This window comes from Aspergillus tanneri (assembly GCF_003426965.1).
Source record: "Aspergillus tanneri strain NIH1004 chromosome Unknown AapTan_2_pilon_pilon_pilon, whole genome shotgun sequence".
NCBI lineage: Eukaryota > Fungi > Ascomycota > Eurotiomycetes > Eurotiales > Aspergillaceae > Aspergillus > Aspergillus tanneri.
This window is the reverse complement of record NW_022984629.1, coordinates 3,560,428-3,580,432: the sequence shown is the minus strand read 5'-3', so window position 1 is coordinate 3,580,432 and position 20,005 is coordinate 3,560,428. Positions and strand designations below refer to the sequence as shown.

The 20,005-nt window shown below is 46.9% G+C and overlaps 4 protein-coding genes across 4 annotated transcripts; all 4 read right to left on the bottom strand.

Annotated features, from left to right (window-relative positions):
- Positions 1 to 902: 902 nt before the first annotated feature.
- On the bottom strand, positions 903 to 6,729 carry ECM29 (ECM29 family proteasome component; the record flags this gene model as incomplete). Its single annotated transcript, XM_033565864.1, has 4 exons — positions 903 to 1,309; positions 1,369 to 1,451; positions 1,538 to 1,737; positions 1,810 to 6,729. 4 exons carry the CDS (start codon positions 6,727 to 6,729, stop codon positions 903 to 905), a joined length of 5,610 nt encoding a protein of 1,869 aa, XP_033431621.1.
- A 914-nt stretch (positions 6,730 to 7,643) lies between these two features.
- On the bottom strand, positions 7,644 to 14,305 carry ATNIH1004_001163 (putative SNF2 family helicase/ATPase; the record flags this gene model as incomplete). Its single annotated transcript, XM_033565863.1, has 7 exons — positions 7,644 to 8,186; positions 8,276 to 8,730; positions 8,798 to 12,026; positions 12,098 to 12,279; positions 12,342 to 12,360; positions 12,766 to 14,207; positions 14,263 to 14,305. 7 exons carry the CDS (start codon positions 14,303 to 14,305, stop codon positions 7,644 to 7,646), a joined length of 5,913 nt encoding a protein of 1,970 aa, XP_033431620.1.
- A 1,151-nt stretch (positions 14,306 to 15,456) lies between these two features.
- ATNIH1004_001162 (uncharacterized protein) lies at positions 15,457 to 17,846 on the bottom strand (the record flags this gene model as incomplete). The annotated part of the gene is made up of 5 exons (XM_033565862.1): positions 15,457 to 15,514; positions 15,577 to 15,910; positions 16,035 to 16,255; positions 17,433 to 17,746; positions 17,799 to 17,846. The coding sequence occupies 5 exons, from the start codon at positions 17,844 to 17,846 to the stop codon at positions 15,457 to 15,459; spliced, it is 975 nt and encodes a 324-aa protein (XP_033431619.1).
- Positions 17,847 to 18,585: 739 nt separating this feature from the next.
- On the bottom strand, positions 18,586 to 18,990 carry ATNIH1004_001161 (putative DnaJ chaperone (Caj1); the record flags this gene model as incomplete). The annotated part of the gene is made up of 1 exon (XM_033565861.1): positions 18,586 to 18,990. One exon carries the CDS (start codon positions 18,988 to 18,990, stop codon positions 18,586 to 18,588), a length of 405 nt encoding a protein of 134 aa, XP_033431618.1.
- Between the last annotated feature and the right edge of the window lie 1,015 nt (positions 18,991 to 20,005).

Here is a 20,005-nt window from a genome sequence, read left to right as displayed (position 1 = left end):
CCTAGGGCATTCCAAGGTGATCGAAACCAACGCAGGCGAATCGGGAAGATTTTTGCAACTTCCATTTAGGCTGTCCACATGAGGGCATTGGGGTTAGCTGACGACCGGGCAAGTTCGAAGTTCTGATCGGAATGAATTAATAGCACTTACTCGGGAGCTTAGTTCACTGCAGGTATCAACCATGTAGGATGAAATCACCAAATAGGACACCAGTACAGCAATAAAAGGCTGAAATGAGAGAAACGCCCAGCCCATCCTCATAAGTTCAGGGAAAAGAAAAGATGGGAATTGAAGAGCCAGTTGCGGTACTATTGATTAGTGCTCACCCCATCCGGAAAATAGCTGGATGACTGCAGAGTGAGTGGAGAGGGTGCAGGACTGTCACTGGGTAGGTTCTACTTTGGATGCAGTTCATGATGACTGAATGGATCAATCAGCCTGACCAGTGAGCCTATCTGCATTAGATCACTTTCTTCTGATGCTGGGCCGAAGGGGGGGGAAGAGACTAAGAGAGAGAGAGAGTGTGTGTAGGGGAGAGGGAGAGACAAAGGACCAATTCCCCGCCAACGTTAAGCACTAAATTAGTAGCTGTGTGAATCACGCTATGTATAAGACTGGCCTGGAACGGTCTGGCCTTTTACTCTATCTTGCACGATCGTCGCCGCGATCTAGGTCAGGGAAGGGATAAAAAAGCAAAAAAAAAAAAAGAAAGAAGGGTCCAGGCGATACTGTCGATATTGGATACATCTCGCATCACCACACACACACTCTCTCTCTATCTTGTAATCAATGTTCCTGCCAATTTCCATGTTGTGAATTATAGGCTGGAAACCTGTTCCTTTAGAGAAGACCCTGACTAAGACATGATACGCTTTTTGCTGCAATGCGCGCATTACTCAAGCTCACCGTGGCACGAGTCTCTGCAATGCCTGGTCCAGGATTTGCTGCACCGGTCCAGACCGTTCCTCTCTCCTCCAGGACTTAATCAGCTCGGGGACTGCTGGGCTGGTCTGGAGCCCCGTTTTGTGACAGATGGTAATATACGACGCTACTGCCTGCGCCCGCCCCATCCGAATGGCTTCGACTGATACATCTATCTCACGGGAGAACATATCCCCCGCTAACGCTGCCAACGGCTCTTGTAATGCGTCGGAATCGAACTGTTCCCCCGTATTCTCAGAAGCCCACGTTTCCAGTCGATTGAAGAGCATACGAAGCTGATCATACAATGTGATCTGCACTCTCCTACCCCCATGGCGCAACACTTTCTCAAGCAGGGTATTGTTGTCTATTAAATACCGGGTGATCCCTTGCGTCTTGGTCAGCAAATAGCCCTAGTTAACTATATCTGACTGACCGACAGCTTACCGTTTGCACGTCCATCTAATGCTGGATTGAAGCATTGCAGAATACATTTAATGCAAGCCGCAAATGTATCCTCGAGGTTGTTTCTTGAATACACATCAGTAAAAATAGTACTCGGCGTTGCAAGGGAAGGGACGTGGGCGTAGATGGCCAAAGGCCTGTAAGGACATACTTGGAAAGTTGGCCGCTACCCGAGTCGATATCCATCGAGTCCTCTTCATCCTCCAGCTCATCCATCACTTGAGATATGATGCCCACAGTATCCGGCATGAGGTTAAGATCCTTGCGTGCCTGTGAAACTCCACCCAATGCGACAAGCGCATGCGGGCGATAGAGAGGGTTCTTTCGCTTCGCCTCCCGAATTGCGATCGCCTAGAAAAAGCCGTTAGTACATGTCTTGGATCTTGACGAATTAAAAAACATTAAAAAAAGGACACGGCTCACTTTCATTGCATCACCAAGCTGAGGTTTCTCCAGCCAAAGGGACCTTGCCTGACTCGCAAACTTCACAAATGCCTTCAGTACGGTCTCTTTCCCCTCCCATGTTTTACCAGCCATCGCTTTCTCCAGGACAAACCATAGACGTTCGCTTGTAGCAGTATCAATCTCAGGATCCAACGCCATAATAGCATTTGCTAATCCCAATGCCATTGTGTGCTTGATGGCCCAACGGGGTGACCCTAAATTCTCCAAGACAAGAGCAGTAATCTCCTTGATGTACAGTGATACTGCGCGATCGCCGCCCACATTCTCCTGCCATGTCTTCTCAAAAATTTCTCGCACATGGTCGTCATTGTCATGCTTCGAAACGAAAATGAAAGGCAAGGCAGACGCAGCAAATGCCATAAATCTGTCATTGGACAGCTTCGACGCTGAGTGTAAGATCTCCGCTGAGATGGCTCGCTGATTGGTGTCTTCAGCGGTCAGGTACAGGTGCTTGGAATACTCAATCGTCTTTAAGATCCGATCGTCAGACGCCAGTCGCAGAATATAGCCGATGGATGTGCAGTATGACGCACTAACGGTGTCATTACGATCCACGACGTATTTGGTAAGAAGTTGGATAAAACGATCCGCATAGGGACGAAAGAGAATGGTCTTCATGCTAAGGAGGACCAAAACACGGCTACAGCCAACCTTGGTTGGAAGTCCGACCGCAGATCGAAGTACGCCTTCGAGCTTTACCGCAAACTCTTTCATACTATCATCATCCAACGTATCTACGAGGTACCGCTCAATCACTCCCATCATAGGAGACGTGCGGATACTAGATAGTCGCATTTTGTCAATATCTTGACCACTCAGCCCATACTTCTCTGCATTGAGGTGGACATAATTGACTGCTTGTGGCTCTAGTGAACTCAGAGAGCTCAAGAATTGTTCCATTATCTGGGGAACAAATGGGCGCAAAGGGCCCCCGGGACTCTTTTTTATCACCTGCACTAAGGCACCAATAGCGAAACCTTGGACCTCTTGAACGCCAGATTCCATTCCCTTGTCGCTCAGTAAAAAGGGAATGACGCCTGCTAACAGATCATTGGTTCTTTTGGTGTTTGGATTGCTTGATTCCAAAGTGCGGATCACCGCATTCGCAATCGTTTGGCAAAGCTTCAAAGCTGATGCTCGAACCGATTCCTTAATATCATCAACAAGTTTGAAAGCCTTGTTGATTATCTCATCCGTGTATTTCGCGTAGCTATCTATTTGCCGCCCCTGGAGCAAATCTGCGATGGCAGCACAGCTTGCCTGTCGCACCCGCCATTCTCGACCTGATATCATGCTGTGGAGTAAATCGCCCATGATTTCTTCGAAATGGGTGTCGATCAGCTCCGTAGGTTCCTTGACTAGCGCTTGCCATAGCGTATTCATGGATCGCTGCACATTCGGATTGGGATCAAATCGATAACGAAACAATTTTGGATATATCTTGGAGTTTTTGGCCAAATACCCCCTTGCACTTGAGTCAGAAAAAATACTAGCGATTCCTAGTTTGCTGAAAGCTGCACGATTGGTCCAAAGTGCATTGTTCGAGGCCAATGACATAAAACGATATACAAGTGAGGGATCGCCGGCTTCGGAAGCAAGATTCATGATATCTTTGTAAGTATTGACTGAAGAGCCACCTCCGGTGGGTAGAGCTCCTGGCTCGAAGAGCTCGGTATCGTCACTGACCCTTCCACCTCTAAGATTGGAGTTGTTCGCCGTGAATGAGTCGACCAAGTCACGTACTAAATCATCTTTCAATGCCTGGTCTCCAATTTCATATACAAGGCTTAGGCCCTGGGCCCCAGTTTCCTGTACCACCTCATCTCGATCTCCAAGTAGACTTGAGAATGTTCTCTGGCATTTGCGTAATCGATTTTGCACTTCTTCTATGTGGCCACAGTTCTTCACCAAGCACAATAACCATATGGCCGATGCTTTCCTGAGAGACGGTTTCGACGCACCGCTGTCAGCTATGAGCTTGTTGCATATTTCAGCAAGCAGCGACGAGGAGATTGAAGACACAGGGACCTGTGCATCGACATCAAATTCAGTGGCTAGTGATTTAGATCCCCATCCCACGGCAGCACTACTCAGCGCCTCCCCGATGGTAAAGTGGACCTCCGGACTGCGAATTTCATGTAAGGCATAGAGTGCATCCAGGCAGTCCTTGAGCCGTGAGCTGCAAGCATCGTTCGCAGAAAATGTCAGAGAGAGTAGTCCCATGGCCGTAATAGCCGCTTCGTTCTCAGCCTTTGCGTCTAGCATTATTTTGCCCTTGACCGTCTTCCACCTATCGTCCGAAAGCATTGTTGGCAATAAAATCCCAGAAAGACTAAGCTGTCCAATGGCTATCTGCGCAGAGCGTCGGAGAAGAGAGTCACGGGCAGTTTCAATGATATCAAAAACTGCATTTGCGAATTGGCTCACGTGTGCATCAGATGTTTTGTATCTCGTACCACGAAACGCAAGCCTGCTGAATAGGTATGATGATCCAAGGATTGCACCTCGAGATCTAAGGGCAGCCTCACCAATTGCTTCCTTCCACGTTGTAATGAAATTTGATAACTCCACAACTAGACTTCCCAGATCGTTTTCAGTAACCGTAGGATGCGAGGCTAATATTCCAAACGCATGTGCAGCTATATCTTGTCTATCTTGATCGTTGCTATACAGACCAGGTTTTAATGACAGCGCGTGTGGTGCTATCGCTCCAACTATGTCATTCAAGGCCAACGAGCAAATACTGACAAACAGCTCACCACATTTCTGCCGACCGTCTCGGCTCTGGCCAGTAAATCCGGCCAAAGTGCTTGTCAGAAACAGCAGCAGATCCTCTTTATCGCAGGATTGCATGTGCTTCCTAAGGGCCGAACGGGCTTCCTCATCGGTCGAAAGCAACACATCAAGTTTGACGTCCCAATCTTGCTGGATCTCTGCGGTGACGCCAAATTTTGAAAAGGACTCCCAGAGCAAGATATTACGAATGAAATCGATAGCCGGGGAAAATGCGTTTTTGTATGGTCCAGAGAGTATCTCTGCTGCGGAAAGGCCTGGTACTACTGCCGAGCCCGTCGAGCCAAGAATAAAGCGTGTCGTCTCGGAGAAGCTTGGAAATCTAAACCACGCAGCACGCGATTCATCTGTCATAGACGTAACCCATTTCTTATCCTTGCTGGGATTCAGAAGTCTGTACCAATAAGGATGCAGGCCCTTTTTACCTTCTTCCATGACCTCTTCGTGCCTCTCAGATCCACGTGCGACAGCAATAAGGTCGATCCAGCGAGCCACAATGTCGCTATAAGGCAGGAACCTGTTGGAAAAACGCACGGCAGCGTACTGAGGCCCCCGAGCTATCCTAAACCCCGTAAGTGAGTCGGTTGCCCCAGTGCTATTTTGCATTTGGTGAACCAAAAAGGGACGCAGATGGTCCTGGAATTCCTTATCCCAGCTATCAACGGAAGAATTGAGAATGCTTCCTAAAGCCTGCTCAATGCTCACAAAAATCTGAGGAAACGAATCATCAGAACTCAGTGATATGAAGAGCCATTTGATGAGCTCAAAACCTGATATCGTCTCATGTTCATCTTGAACATGGAAATCCACTTTAGGGACTAGGGCTCCGATGCTTTCATAGGCAAGGCCTCGTAAACCCAAGTCACTCGAAGGCAGCCTTTTCCCGCTATCCTGGGGACTTGGCCAACCCTGAGACTGAATATAGTCCCTAAGACCTGCTATTATCTTTGGTGCCATTCGTTTGAGGTCGGAAGAAGATCCCATTCGGACTACCCAAGTGGTAAAAGTGAAGATCTGAGTCCGCAGTTTTGAGGCTTGTAACCCTTGGGTACACCCTGCCGCGTTGTAAAGGAGACCTTCCTCAATCAACTGAACTACTTTGTCTATATCCATTGTAGCTCGAATGGATCTGCCCAGATGATTTAGTATTTTTATCTTCAAAGCGGGCCTGGCTGCGAGAGGATTGTCAGGTGTATCCGCTCCAAAGTATAGGTCATACAACTGCTGCACAACATCTGGATCTTCAAGATTCGGAACAAACCGCTTCGTCATTTCCTCGCCGAGGTCTGAAAGGCGAGAGTTTGCATCCGCACACGCAATTAAGGCAGGAATGAAGCGTTCCGCTGGCGTGAAAACTCCGCTGGAAAGAAACCTCAACGCGCTTGCTTTGGTCTCAGTCAGGTTTAAACCATTGTTCGAGGATGGATTCCATGTTTCAGATATTGAGGCCCCCTTGTTTAAGTACTTGTACTGCAAGGAAGAAAGCCCTGGGCATGCATGCTCACCCTTTTCTGCGGGAGAAAGAAGGAGTAATTTTTCAAACCAGTAGGCTAAGAAGTTGGTATCTCGGTCCGAGAGACCGAGATTAGACTTCAGCTGTGTATCATCGTTACTATCCCTCGGTGGCAACTTCAGTAGGGGTAATAGTCGTAGGATGAGGTTGAACAAGACGGCCCCCTGGTCATCAGTGGGAGTCCCGATCTCGGAGACTCCCTGGAGCAATGGAACCAATATTTCAACTCTGGCATTGGAATCCAAGCGATCTAGACCTTGCTGAATATAGATCAAGTCAAAATGTCTTATAAGGGCAGACTTTTGCTCTTTGAACTGCTTCAGCAAAGCGGGTACGGGAAGCTGGATAGACGGGGCTTGTGCTCTAGTATTGATATGTTGACACACAGCAATTACTTTGTTGCGGACTGCAAGACTTCCAGACCCCAGCTTCAATAACAAGGGGGCCAAGTATGTATTAAGCAGAGTACTAAGTTTCTCATCGGAGTCCGCCAGAGCAATCCGCAGCTCAACCTTGGATATTAGACTCAGCTCACGAGCCTCCGGGTTCGCTGGCGTGGTTTCGGAAGCCATGATAAACAATAATCAGTAGAGAACGAATTCCTTACACATGGACGCAGCAATACAGTAGACAAGGCCACAAGTGAGCGTTGAAGGGATGATGGGCGCAAGAACTCACTGGACCCCACTGCCTTTCTCCAGGCAGAGAGAGACACACGTCAGTTGCAGTCCTGAGGCCGACAGGCTGCTATCCCGATCGGGAACACCTGCTGGCTTAGTCAGCTCTCCATACCTCACCCGATAGAGCTGGTGTAATAACGAAATCGGCAAACCCATTACGAAATATTGAAATTTCAACTTTTTTTTGATTTCAATTTCATTTCAATGGGTCCAGCTGTGGTTAGTCATCAGAGTTTTAAGCTAGGGCCTTAGAATCCCCATTCTGCCATTCCCGAGAAATTGTACTGGAATCCCTAGCAACACCTATAAATATATATATTGACACCTTTTAAAAAGTGGCGAGGCTAGATAGGCTAAAAGAGCCTTCACAATCTCTGCAAAAATTAGGATCCGTCCATAATTACACTATCCTTTATATTTTACCAGTGATTTCAAATTTCAATGGCCATTTCAAATTACATTTCAAGCGATTTTCAATTTCAGGCCCCACCCCTATCACCCGACCACTAACCAAATGAAGCAAAGTGACCACAAGGACAGTGGTCTTAGTACGTGCTGGGAAAGTCCTTGAAAATAGCGACATGTTTAATAGGCTAGAGCAGAATAAACATATTGTGGCACAAGGCAAGGTGGTGCCAAAAAAATTGACAATGGCTACTCAAAATTGATATAATGCAGAAAGAGTTCAGAGACGCAGTCTACATAAATAGTATAGTAATGCAGACAAATGACGCAAAACTTGCACTTCCAATATTCAATTCCAGATGTAAATGTAAAATACATAATAAATAGATTGTGAATCACACTCAGTATTGCAACTCCCCAGTGTCCGTTCTTCTCTGTTCTGCTGCTTCCCCCCTCAAGAATCTTGCCACCTCTTGCCCGGCATCCGCAGAATGGCCATATACCTTTTCTTGGCTCGGGTTGCCAAAAAGACACTGCCATAGATCATCCTTTTTAACGAGCTCACCGCCCGAAGCACCGCTCGTCATTAGCTTGGCTAGTGCTGCGTCTTGCACTTCCAACGAATTTGCTGAGTCAATGGCTGTTTCGGTCAGTTTATTGACTACGGCTTCGTCATCAGAGATTTTGGCAGACTCCTTTTCTTTCTGGACAATGTGGTTCAAACGGCGTGACACAGAGAGATCATAGATTGATTCCTCTACAGTGTCGTTGACGAGATACATCCACACTGTTGTTGGGAGGTGTTGCCCGATTCGATGTACTCGAGCAATGGCTTGGAGCTCGATTGCGGTGTTAATAAGAGGCTCACAGAGAAAGACATGAGTTGCATTGACTAAATTGAGACCTGAAGAGTGCGCCTTAGCATGTAGGAGAAAGCACTCGACCTGGAGAAGCTGTCAGCCTTGATCCCAGAGGGGGAGCGGGTTATGCGTTGCGGACTATTGAATAGAAGAGAGAGGGTGGGAAAACCTACCGACGGGTCACTTTTGAAGATATGTATGCCATCCTTACTGTCGACACTGCTATAGCCGATTTTGAATCGAGAAAAGGCAGTACTCAGGATCTCTAGAAAGTACTTGTACTGAGAGAAAACAACCGACTTCGCGCCAGGATCATGCTCCCGTAGCCACATAATGTGACGTGATAGAGTATCAATTTTGGTCCCAAAAGAACAATCCAAGTCAATATTCCTAATCTCTCTAAGGGTTCCGGAACCTATATCGGTATAAATGAAATTCTTTGACGGGCGATTTTCGCTTTTAGTAGGTGTTTTCTCCTCCTGTACAACGAACTCCTGCGGTTTGTAGGTGATCTGATAGAAATCATTCGCTTTCAATCGTTTTTTGCATGTGGGGCAAGTTCGATGTTGATGCCACCACAAGCGCAAACAATCCTTGCAGTATTTGTGACCGCAAACGGTTAGGACGCCTACAAGGCATTAGCACCCACCAGCATGGTCATGTAGGGTAAGGGTATGGATTTATATAGCACGTACCTACGTCGAAGCCTGATTGACATATAACACATATTTTTGAGAAGTCATCGGAACCAGATTCATCACGTAGATGGATGAGATAACGACGCTTTGCCTTCAAGGAGGAGATTTTCTCGTCTATGGCGTCCTCCTGCTTAAGCTTTTCAGCAAACAGCGTCTCATCTAAAGGTTTGCCAGCGCTCTCTTCATCATAGGGAGCCACGGTATCAGAGATCTGTTGCAACTGGCGGTAATATTCAAGGCGATTATTCATGGTGTCCCGGAACATTTCCACCTCCCTCTCTAAATTCAATGCGACTTTCCCTTGCTCAGAAGCCATGCGGCTGGCGTTCTGGAGAACCAGCTCAGCAATTTCAAGTTCGGACTGGGCTCGCGAGCTTCCTCCGCCGGCCTGCCACTCCAGAGAAGTTGTGAGGCTGCGGAGCTCACTGATAATGCCACGAAGTGAGCCCAGTTGAGGATCGGGTTTAGTATTACTACGAGTGTCCATAATCTCGAGGAACAGCTTTGGGGAAGGGCCTTCCCCTTTCTGGGCTTGTATTAATCCACTCTTGACCTCGTGTGCGATGAGGACATTTTTTTGCCCCGTCAGGGCGTCATGGCGATCAGCGAACATTGCGCGCAGCGCTTCCATATAGACATACATTTCATCTTGATGCTTTGTGGATTTTTCATATTCGTCGCCTTCAAGCTCATTCTCGTCTTCCTGGTCAATCAGTGGCTGCAAAAGTAATTTGACCATGATTTGGCGCCATGCTTCATATTGTTCAGCATGTTGGTTCATAGATTCACAAAAATCCTCGAGCTTGTCAAAAACACGACGAGCTTCCAGCCCTCGGGCATAGAGCTCGGGTCTCATTTTTGGAATATCCACAAGTTGCCCATTTAGGGACTTCCCCTTGATAATTTTCATATAGCGGCCAACCTTTTCGGAAATATCGTTCAGCATCTCCTTTCGTATCAACTTGGCTGCTTCATACGCTTCTTCTTCACGCTTTTCTAAAGATTTGAATTCCTCACTATCGGGGGTGGTAAGTTTGGGGTCTGTTTTTATTTGATAATACGCATTTCCGGTAAAAAACACGCAGATGTGTTGAATCTCAAGAGCGGACCTTAACCTCTGACGGTAGGCGCCCACTCGAGTATTCTTGTCTGTTTCTTCACCTTCATCGTCGCTTTCCGGATCTGCTGCCATTGCACCCTGAACCATGTCGCCGGAACTGCCCCAGTTCTTCAACCTTTCTGCGTGTAATCGGTCTCGACATTCCTTGACAATTTCACTTGCATGCTCCAATGAAACTTTCCAAAGATCGAGTGCTTGTTGCCGGTGCATGGCATTCTCTAGAAGTTGTCCACGTCGAAGCTGAGACAAAAGAAGCGACCGCTCATCTGCATGAATAAGGACGTCGTTTTGATCAATCATTACTTCAAGTACTTCAGCCACAGACCGTAGGGGTCCGTTAGAAATGCCAAATGCCCGACGAGTGTTTTCAGCAGGATGAAGGCAAGTCTGACGAAGCCTGACTAACCAGCTCCGCATCTTTTCGATGACAGCAAGACTCTCAGGGTTCCAATCATCATTGAGTGGTGCCCCAGACAAATCAAGGCCGCAGTCCTCGCACATTTTTTCAAAAAGTTGTCCATAGCGCTGCTCTTCGACTGCAGTAAAAGGAATCGTAATGACAACTCGTTTTTGGGGCGGTAGATGAAGTTCATTACGAATGCGGTCTTTGCTGTGTCGTAGAGAAATAGCGTTAACAATGCGTGCCAGCACAGGCCTAAAGCTGCTACACAGTCTATTCCAAACAAATCCGGAAAACGGCTCATAATGTAGAAAAAGAAGGAGGCCGAGGAGATCCTTGATATCTTTGCGAAGCGGTGTCCCGGTCACGGCCCAGGCATTTCGACGAGGAATCAGCCGAGCAACTTTTGCTGAGTTGCTAACACCGCTTTCAATCATCTGGGCTTCATCAAGACATACCCTCCACCATGAGATCTGGACTAGTGGAGTCTTCCTCGGTTCGAACCTTTTCTCGTGTCGCAGATTCCTCTTCGGAGCATCGCCGGAATAGTGTACCTCTCGAGCAAGCACGTTGTAGGTAGTAAGAACCACATCATAATCTGCGATCATCTCTACGAGTTCCTGGTCAGAAAGTGTTGAATGACGTTGGATGCCGGTATAGTTAAAGACACTAAGGCCGGGTGCATGCGCCCCGATCTCCTGTTCCCATTGCTCTAGGATCGCAGGCGGAGTTATGATCAATGTTGCACCCGATGGTCTCAATCCACCATTGCCACTGACTGGGAATGTTTCCTCAGGTGAGAACAAGCGGCGATTAAGACACATCAACCCGATCATTTCAACGGTCTTTCCCAGTCCCATTTCCTCGGCGAGAATCCCTCCTTTAAGTTGGACGCCTGCATCAAACCATTTTGACATGTCCTTCGTGACTATCATAAAGAGGTTACTGGCAAAGCAGGGCTGTCCATCTGCATCAATAATTTTCTGGAAAGACACTGGTAGCTGATCCTGCGGCTGGCTTGTAATAGGAACCACTTGCCCGTCTTGCTGAAGCTCCATGCCCTCTTTCTGCAAAAGCCATCTAACTGCCCTCCTCTGAAACGGAAAGAGTTGACACTCGAGTAAGTCGCACTTTATTGCTGCTGATGAAGTTGGAGTATCTGGGGGGACGTAGACGTTGTCATAGAAATCACGGGGGGACCAACCGAGTTCATGGCCCCCTCGCTGACTCTTCCATCGCTGGCCCGTATACTCTGAGGCATCGTCTCGCTCCTGAAGAACGTACCTGGAGAATACTTTCAACGGCCCACCCGCTAATTGGCTGGGATCTACTATGACTAACGAGTCCTTCCATAAGATAACCGTTTCAAGATGAAATCTGCTTGTATCATCTGAGCGATAAAGAGTAGACTGGTAACAGACGGAGGGGATCTTCCTGGAGTACCTGTCGGCGCAAACGAGACCCTGGGTAAGAGACAAATGTTTACCCAGGTCAAATAAATGAGGACTAGTAAACCCTTCCTCGAAGATAAAATTCCGGCCCGATGTGGTGACTAGCTCGAGTTTGAAGCAATCATTCCCCAGGCCGGTCACACAGTGAGTCGGGGCGTCAATGTTTGTAGCCGTCTGTATTAGGACAGGCAAAGAAGATGCAGTGCTAAAAAGGCTACTGGATCCATTTGGCTTCCATTTTTCCTTTGCGAAATTCTATTTGGAGGAGTCAGCCAGGTGAGCAAGACAATCTTGCTAAACTAGTGGGTGCACCTGGATTTGCATACCAGGTACAAATTCAAGCGGGCCAGAGGAATATAACCCAACGGAATCTGTGTCTCCCCCACGCCGTTCAGGGTACGAAGACTCTGGAAGCCAGAGGTCAATTTACGACGTTTGCCCGGAGGGCCTTCGGTCTCGAGCGCACCACTTGGCGCAAACGCAGCGGCCAAATTATAAGGCACAGGATCTGGGGAGTACGTGAAATCAGCGATGGGTTTGCAAAACAACAGCAAAGGAAAAATAATTTACTTGGATAGGATATTTCGGCCTGTACCACAGTCATTCCGTACCCTGCTGTGTCAGCACACTGCCTCTGGAAGTGCCTCTATGCTCTAGGGGAAGTCAAGTCAATGGAAGCCTGGGGCAGCTGATATCTTATCGCGCAATCACGTGAAGATAAGTCGTTAACTCTGGTTGGGTCATATAGAACCCAATTCGCCCGGTCCAATCATTCCCAAGTTGACCAACTACAAATGCCTACTCATATACATTGAGAACAACATGGACGTATAATGAATTACATATCAAAGCTAGTTGAAGGCATGTTCGAGGGATATCAGAATCAGCATGGGTAAAGTGAAGATCCTGGCTGGGTCATTTGGAGCAGCTACGAAAAGCTACCTAAGTCCCTTCCACCTCTAGCATCTGTATCTGATACAATACTTCCATTTACTGCGTGAACAGTCCTTCGGTATGACCCCCTAATATTAGTGCTCTCGAAAACATCAGTAGTATCACCAAAAGAAACTGAGCTGTCGTTCTTGGATTGGTAAAATGCACTCCCCCATTGCTCGGTGTGCAAGCGTGAAGGCCCCGAAGTGAGAGTGTAAGTGGAGATTCCAGTGACGTCTGTCGCTTCGATGTAGAGACCCCTACGCATTCGGGCGTCAATTGTCTGCCCTTCCCCCGTGACTCTGGTGGTAGAATTGACATATAAGGGATATCCGAAGGTTATCTGGTCTGGTGTTTTATTGAGTCCAAGAAGTGTGATAGAAGTACTCCCCGAGGTTTGCTGCCTATTTGCCTGAGTTATACCCCTATCCTGGAACACGCCGAAATTAGAGTATGATAAAGTTTGATTCCATGAAAATTCATGTGACGTGATAAGGAGGGTCCTTTCAGCAGTGACCGAGTACAAGAGGGTTTCATTCCCCCCATTTTGGTTCTTTATAAGGTCTCGTGTGACCGTGAAGTGGGGTGTGGGCGCAATAATAGAAAGCCCTCGTCGGTTAAAACGGCTGGAGCGCGGTGATTTCCCAGAGGCGTCCAAGTAGAGAAAGATATTACCGGTGACTACCCAGTATGAGCCAACTGTATCAGAAAATGAAGCCAACTCATCGAAGACATCGAGGCCTACGACTTTTATTTCAAACGAATGGAGTTGGCCATCTGTGAGCTGAGGAAGGAACGGAGAGATGTCAATTTCAGGTTCACGAAGATCGAAGGTGTCGATTCCGACAATTGGGCGCCAGAATCCGGGCACCACGCCACCTGTAAAAATGACAGGAAATGGCCAGACAACGCCAGCAAGGACGCCATCGATATAAAGCTGTATCTCACGAAAGGGGGAATAGCCGTATAGCTCCCCCACTGTGCTATTGAATGTTCCTATATCTGAAGAAAGCACATTGGACCACCAAAACTCCTCCGTTGATTGACCGCATGCTGAGATAGACACAACAGCGCGCGACGCTGTAGGAGGAATCTTATGTTGTATTTTTGCTTTCTCTGTAGGAACAGTAAAAGCGCTCGAGGAATTGCGAGATGACCTCATAGCCGATATTGGAAGGATCCTGTCCGCAGTTTTGACTTGATCACCATGCGAAAAGAGCGCAGTCAGGGTCACGGTGAAGGAAGCCGTGTAGACATCATTAATTAAGTTCCCAAGGTCAAAAACCAGCTTTTGTTGCTCCTTCCATAATGATCGGTAATGTGACATGTCCTTAATGTAGGTCCAAACAATTCCGTCAGTAGTAGGCTCTGCTGTTGAAGTACGAAATACTTCACTATCTCCCAGGTACATGAGTGCCAGTCGGTCGAACTGCCGGCCTCTGGACGTAACCGTGAGGTTTATTCGAACAAAGTTAAAGTCGCACTGAGGTGGCTCATAATGACCTGGTGGGAATTTTCAATCGACTGCAGCAGTAGTAGTTGGGGACTAGACGCTCACCGATGAATGGGTGGCCGTAACTCGAGCCGAACACATGCTGCATTAGCAAAACTTCGTGGTGACAGCTCAAGTTGCCATTATGTGGGATTGGTACAGGCTGATACTCCTGCAAGACCTCTAAAGTAGCACTACACGAGGAGACAAAAATAGTGCCAATCCAAAAAAACGTGCAAAGGCAGAGTAGCATATCTATAGTAAAGACCTCTCTGGCTCCTCCAACCCTATCGTCTTAGTATTGCGTTATAGGACAATAGTATGATATTCAAGTTGGCGCAGTCCGGAACTTCCAACTTCTGTGATCAGGACGCTAGGAGCCCTTTCTCTCTTTTTCCTTTTTTTTTTTTTTTTTGTTTTTTTTTTTAGCAGCAAGGTTAAAATGTGCAGTGCAAATTTACAACAGAGGCAAAGAATCGGACATGAGAATAGGATCAGTATTCAGGATTCAGGAGGCCGGAAAACAAGAATACTAATAGTCCGGAATCACTCTCATACTAGTGGCTTCAATGGAAAAGATCCATTTATAGTGGTGGATCAGATCTCTTTACAAATTGGGCTTATCTCTCTGCTCCATTAAAACCAAGACATAGGATAGAGACCTCAAATCAACGTGCAGGAAAACCCACATGTTGACTGCCTAGTCTGTCTTCTGATAGGATATTAACAACAGGATATGGACTCTTCAGTGACGCTGGTCGTACCTACCAGCAAAGTCCAGCGCCGGACTCCGAGCTCACTAGTAGACTAGACTCCATTTCCCCTCACTTTTTGCGCGGCCGATGGTAGCGCATGTAACCCACCCCGAAGACTCCATTGAATTGCCTGGTTCGATAATCGGCTTAGAACAGTTCCAGGGTTTTTGTAGGAGGGATAAATTATAGACATAAGTGTAAAAGACATGAGAGAAACAGCTAGCCCATTTTTGCACCAGGCTAGGTCATGAATCAACAAAACTCCAGTCCCAGCCTGGATTGACCATACTAATAACAACAAGATTGCTAATAATGAAAATAGCAGTGCAGACAACACCAAAAGTGAATGACATGGAAAGAAGATTTCACTTTTCATGATCTGTCCTCATTGATCAAAATCAAAGGATAAGGGTAATAATTATAGTACAGTAGGAGAAGGCCGCGTCAAAGTGGGAATAACCGGTTGAGAAATCTATGAGATAGAAAGAGGTGCGGAGATAGCAGTTCACATCAGAAGGCGCCAAGCACCCAAAATGAGGGCAGCAGTACCGGTGCAAACACCCCTTGAAGCATAAATGTCAGCAATGTTAAGACCGATTTTACGGGGTGTGTATATGGATCATACATGAGCCACTGTAGCGTGGAAAACTTCACAGCCTCCACTCGTTCTCTCAGCCCCGCAACTTCTTGCTCTATTCTTGTTTCTGTCTCCTTTATTCGCATCTCCTGGCTGTTCGCTTCTTCCCGGATGCGGCCCTTCTCGAGGTTTAGGTCCAAACGGACTGAGGCTTGTGTACGCCCAATCTCGTCTCGTAGTCGTGAGTTGAGCTTAGCAAGATCGGCAGCGATCTTCTCGTGTGATGATCGAGTCAACTGGGCTTCGGTGGAGTCTGCGTTGAGAAGTTCGGAGCGAAGCTTAGCGAAATCGACTTTCTGTGTATACGTCGATCTTTCAGTATCTGCAAAGAGTTAGCAAATAAGTCGAGCCTTGGGAATAGTGTGATGAAAAAGTGAATCCGTCCAGATGTGCCGCGTGACAGGCGGATGCTAGCTTAAGAATCGATGGTAGAAGATGACGCTCACCTTCTCTCAAAACCATTGTGCGGGTCAAATTTTGGATTGATTCTTGAATAACATCATTAAGAACCCTCATCATGGCAGCAGCCTGTTCTTCACTAAATCCTTCATCCTTAAGCCGTTGCACAAACTTTAAGGTATCAAAATGGTGATCCCTTTGCCGGGAAGCCGAGGCATGGAAAGCGCGCCGGGCGGGTTTGAAAGTAGCGACGTAGACACCATTATATCTAACAGGGTTGCTAGCTGGTTCCGAAGTTGGGTGATTTGAGGCACTGCTTGTTGATATTGCTCGCCGAACACTTGGTGACACTGTTTCTTGGATTGTGGCGGAGAGGAAGATGGAAGAGCCGGATAAAAGTGTCGAGTTATGTAGTTGTCGCCCACCTGAGACCCAAGAATACATGCGCTGCTGCTTTTGCTGACGCCTTGCAGAAAGAGCACTGGTCTGAGGGGGGTGGACTGAGGTACGCGCAGAGGAACTATTCCATGTCAAACGAGGGAGGATGGAACGTGGTACCTCCGAGATAGATTTCTGGTGCGCCATTCTTAAAGCAAGTTGAAAGGATAATGTATCGGGAGAAAAGTAAGAAGAGGGATAGAGACACCCTCGCATGGAACTTGTAGCTCAAAATGTTTGTTCAGGTGGGAGTTTAGATGACTAACTTTATTTTATTAACTATTAACCTTTTGTTCCAGTTTGGCAACCAAATTCAGCCACACGAAAAGAGCCTCGCCGGTTAAAATCGGCAATGACTAAAGATAGCAATATCATAAACTCCGGCGTACAACTGTTAAAGCGCACGCTCACAAGTTGCCTAAGAGTTAACTATACATAATGTGGCCATCACATCTTGCTAATATCCAGATTTATTTGATGTCAAGATATATATCACCCCTGGGGAAGATAGAGCTGGCATTAATTTTATTTAAGAAGAATAAACAAATAATTACAGTTGGAATAATTCCTTCACTTGCTTCGAGGTATCTTCAGGCGCATTAACAGCATGTCCAATCGTTCTAGGATCGATGTAGATTTCATAATCGTTACCTCCGGGGAAAGGCTTGTCAAAAAAAAAAAGGATGGTCATATACTCATTGCCCAAGATAGCTTTCTCAGCTTCAAGATGTTTCCATCAATATATTTTATCCCAGAAGACATCGAACGAAGTTTGGCCACCAATCCCAACGAAAGACTGTCAATGTCATACTCTCCACAACTCGACTGCTGAGGGACCTTTTTCCTAACTTACGTGAGGCTATAATCAAGAAAATCTTTCTTAAGAGCGTCTACAAAGCACCTCATGTATTATGTTGTTGGTCATATCTATCAATATCTCTTAGCTGGTGGTTCTCAAGATCCAATATTCGCGCGAAGCCCAATCAAGTGTGAGGATGAGCACATACGCTTCAAACTCATTTCTCTCCTCGATGCTTGCGTTTCTCCCAGTGGGACTGACATTGATCATTCCGTTACGGAATTCAATGAAGGTACCGCGTTTCTTCAGCAGGTCCAGATTAGCAATGTACTTGAGGCAGAAGTTGGCGAATTTTTGGTATTTCTCCTCTCCGATCCATTGGATAAAGCTGGTACTATCAGGGCTTTTGCCCAAACAGAAGGCAGACAGTCCATTCTCGGAGAAGCAGAAATCGAAGAGTGAGGTAACTTTTCGTTGTGGTGCCCAGCTGCTCTTGTTGCTTGACAGATCAGAGCCGCCAACCTGGATAATGTAAGACTCAGAGCTTCTTCAAGGATGCAGGAGAAAGGCTGACATATCCTACGGCACAATTATGGCGTAATTGGGAGAGGAGTTGGAGCATGTCAGGGGATACAGACTTAGTATTAGGGGACTGTTAGCTCTCATTCCTAGTTGTGAAGAGCGTAGTATAGGATGATACTGTAGGGAGGTCACAATCACTGCCTACCCTCTTGCAGGTGTTAATGTGCCATCAACATCAAAGAGACAAATTGTGTCCTTTATAGGACGATCCTCCAGAGCTTGATATACACTGGGGCCTCTGTGACCATGGTGCTAAATGTCCTCAGGAAGTGCCAATGGAGAACAACTACGGTATAAGAGAAGGGAAAGCAAAAATTATTTTGTCTAACTGGAAAAAGGAACTAAAAATGGCCAACATCAAGGAGCAAGTTCTATAAATTCAGGAAGAACGTATCCTATCTGCATACGGTGAGAGGCGGGATGTACATACATAGATACAGTATATCAAATGCAGCTTACCTGTTTTGGGTTGTATAGATAATGCTAAAAGGAAGGCTGGTCAATTTCATGCTTATGGATAACACTGGTACATAGGTCTTTGTAACCTACGCCTGTGAGAATGTAGACATTCTTCTGGTGGCTTGAAACATTGTATCCACGGGCTGCCATATCAAGTGTCCGAAATTGAGTTCTGTCGGAATAACTACATGTTAATACCAAGCTAGAGCTCACAGAAACAATCGTACTTTCTGTGGCCAAACAGTATTATTCTTGTAATAGTGTTTGGACATGACTTTGTCCATCAATACTAGGAGACAAGGGGTACATTTAGTGATCTCTTAACGCCCCATAGTAGTCTCTAAGACCTTGGCCGCCAGCTCGCTTAACAATCGGGCACGGTCATTCTGCGAAAGATCTAGAAAAACCTCGTAGACACTTTTACCTTTAGCATCTCTGACAGCACCGAGCCGATGTCCTGTAACAGCACCGGCGAATGCGCCTGGAGCATTGGCTACAATGAATCCAAGTGCCCCGCCACTTATCCCACCCAGAATTGACCAAAATCGGGAGGTAGGCCTGGTGTATGTGTGTCTTCCATCCTCACCATCTTCGCTAGAAAGCCCTTCTTCGCGTAACATCTCCTCAAACACCGATCCAAATTGCTCTGAGGCTCGTTGTTCACGGTCTTCGGCGCCAAACCCAAAAGTCGACCATGAGAATCCTCCTTCCCCACCAATAGGCATTTCGTCCTCTTCTACCTCTGCTTCGGCTCTTCGCGTGGCATCGTATTGTCGTCGACGAGATTCATCTGAAAGTGTATAGTAGGCATCGCTGATTTCCTGGAATCTGCGCGTTCGTGCAGGGCGTTCAGGAGAGTCGGCAGGTACTCGATCGGGATGTGATTTTAGTGATTCCCTGTCCAGCTTAGATTCAACGCTTCAACTGCGGAAATTTCGCGCGCACACCTTTTGTAGGCGGTGCGAATCTCCCTTTGCGTTGCGGAAGGGGATACACCTAGGACTCTGTCTGCATTTGGGTAAGAAAAGTTTCAAGTGCCTCCTGTGTCAGTGAGATAGTTACAGTAGTCGGGTTGCCCTATTTAATGAAGGCATCAGCGGGTCACTGTTCAGATAGATCCTGTTCGCCTGAACTCACTAGGCATTCTATCGGTGGTACTTGAGCACTGAGATGTGTTGAAGGAATTATTTCATTTGATCGAAGGACGTCTAAAGATTTTTCCCTGCCAATATGAAAAAAACTACTGTCCGGGATAGAAAGCACTACGGGCTCTAAGTGAGACCTATTTTGGCACACATACACACATATATTATATTGACACTTCCTTTTCGAGGCTTTTAAACTGAGGGGCGGGGCATGATACGGGTAAACGTGGAGCTCCATATGGTGGCCTGAGGATGACGTCGTCTGTGAATGCCTCAGGTGTCCAACCTTGCCATGATACCCACCATATACGAACATTGAACTCCATAGAAAGGGAAGTGCTACTACGACACACAGGAGGATGGGCTAAAGTCCCTACATTTTTACATACATATTCTCATAGGCACCATAGTTGCTTTCACTCGGACGGGACGGGAGGAGCCCCTGAAGAACACGGCCAATGAGGGCCACCAGCTGTCACCAGCCACCGATTATTACGACCCCATATGTTGAAGCTTTCGTGCATGGATGGGGTCTGTCAATTTTCCCCTTTTCCCTCTTACTACCTTGTGGGTTGCCAATTGCCATTTCAAAATT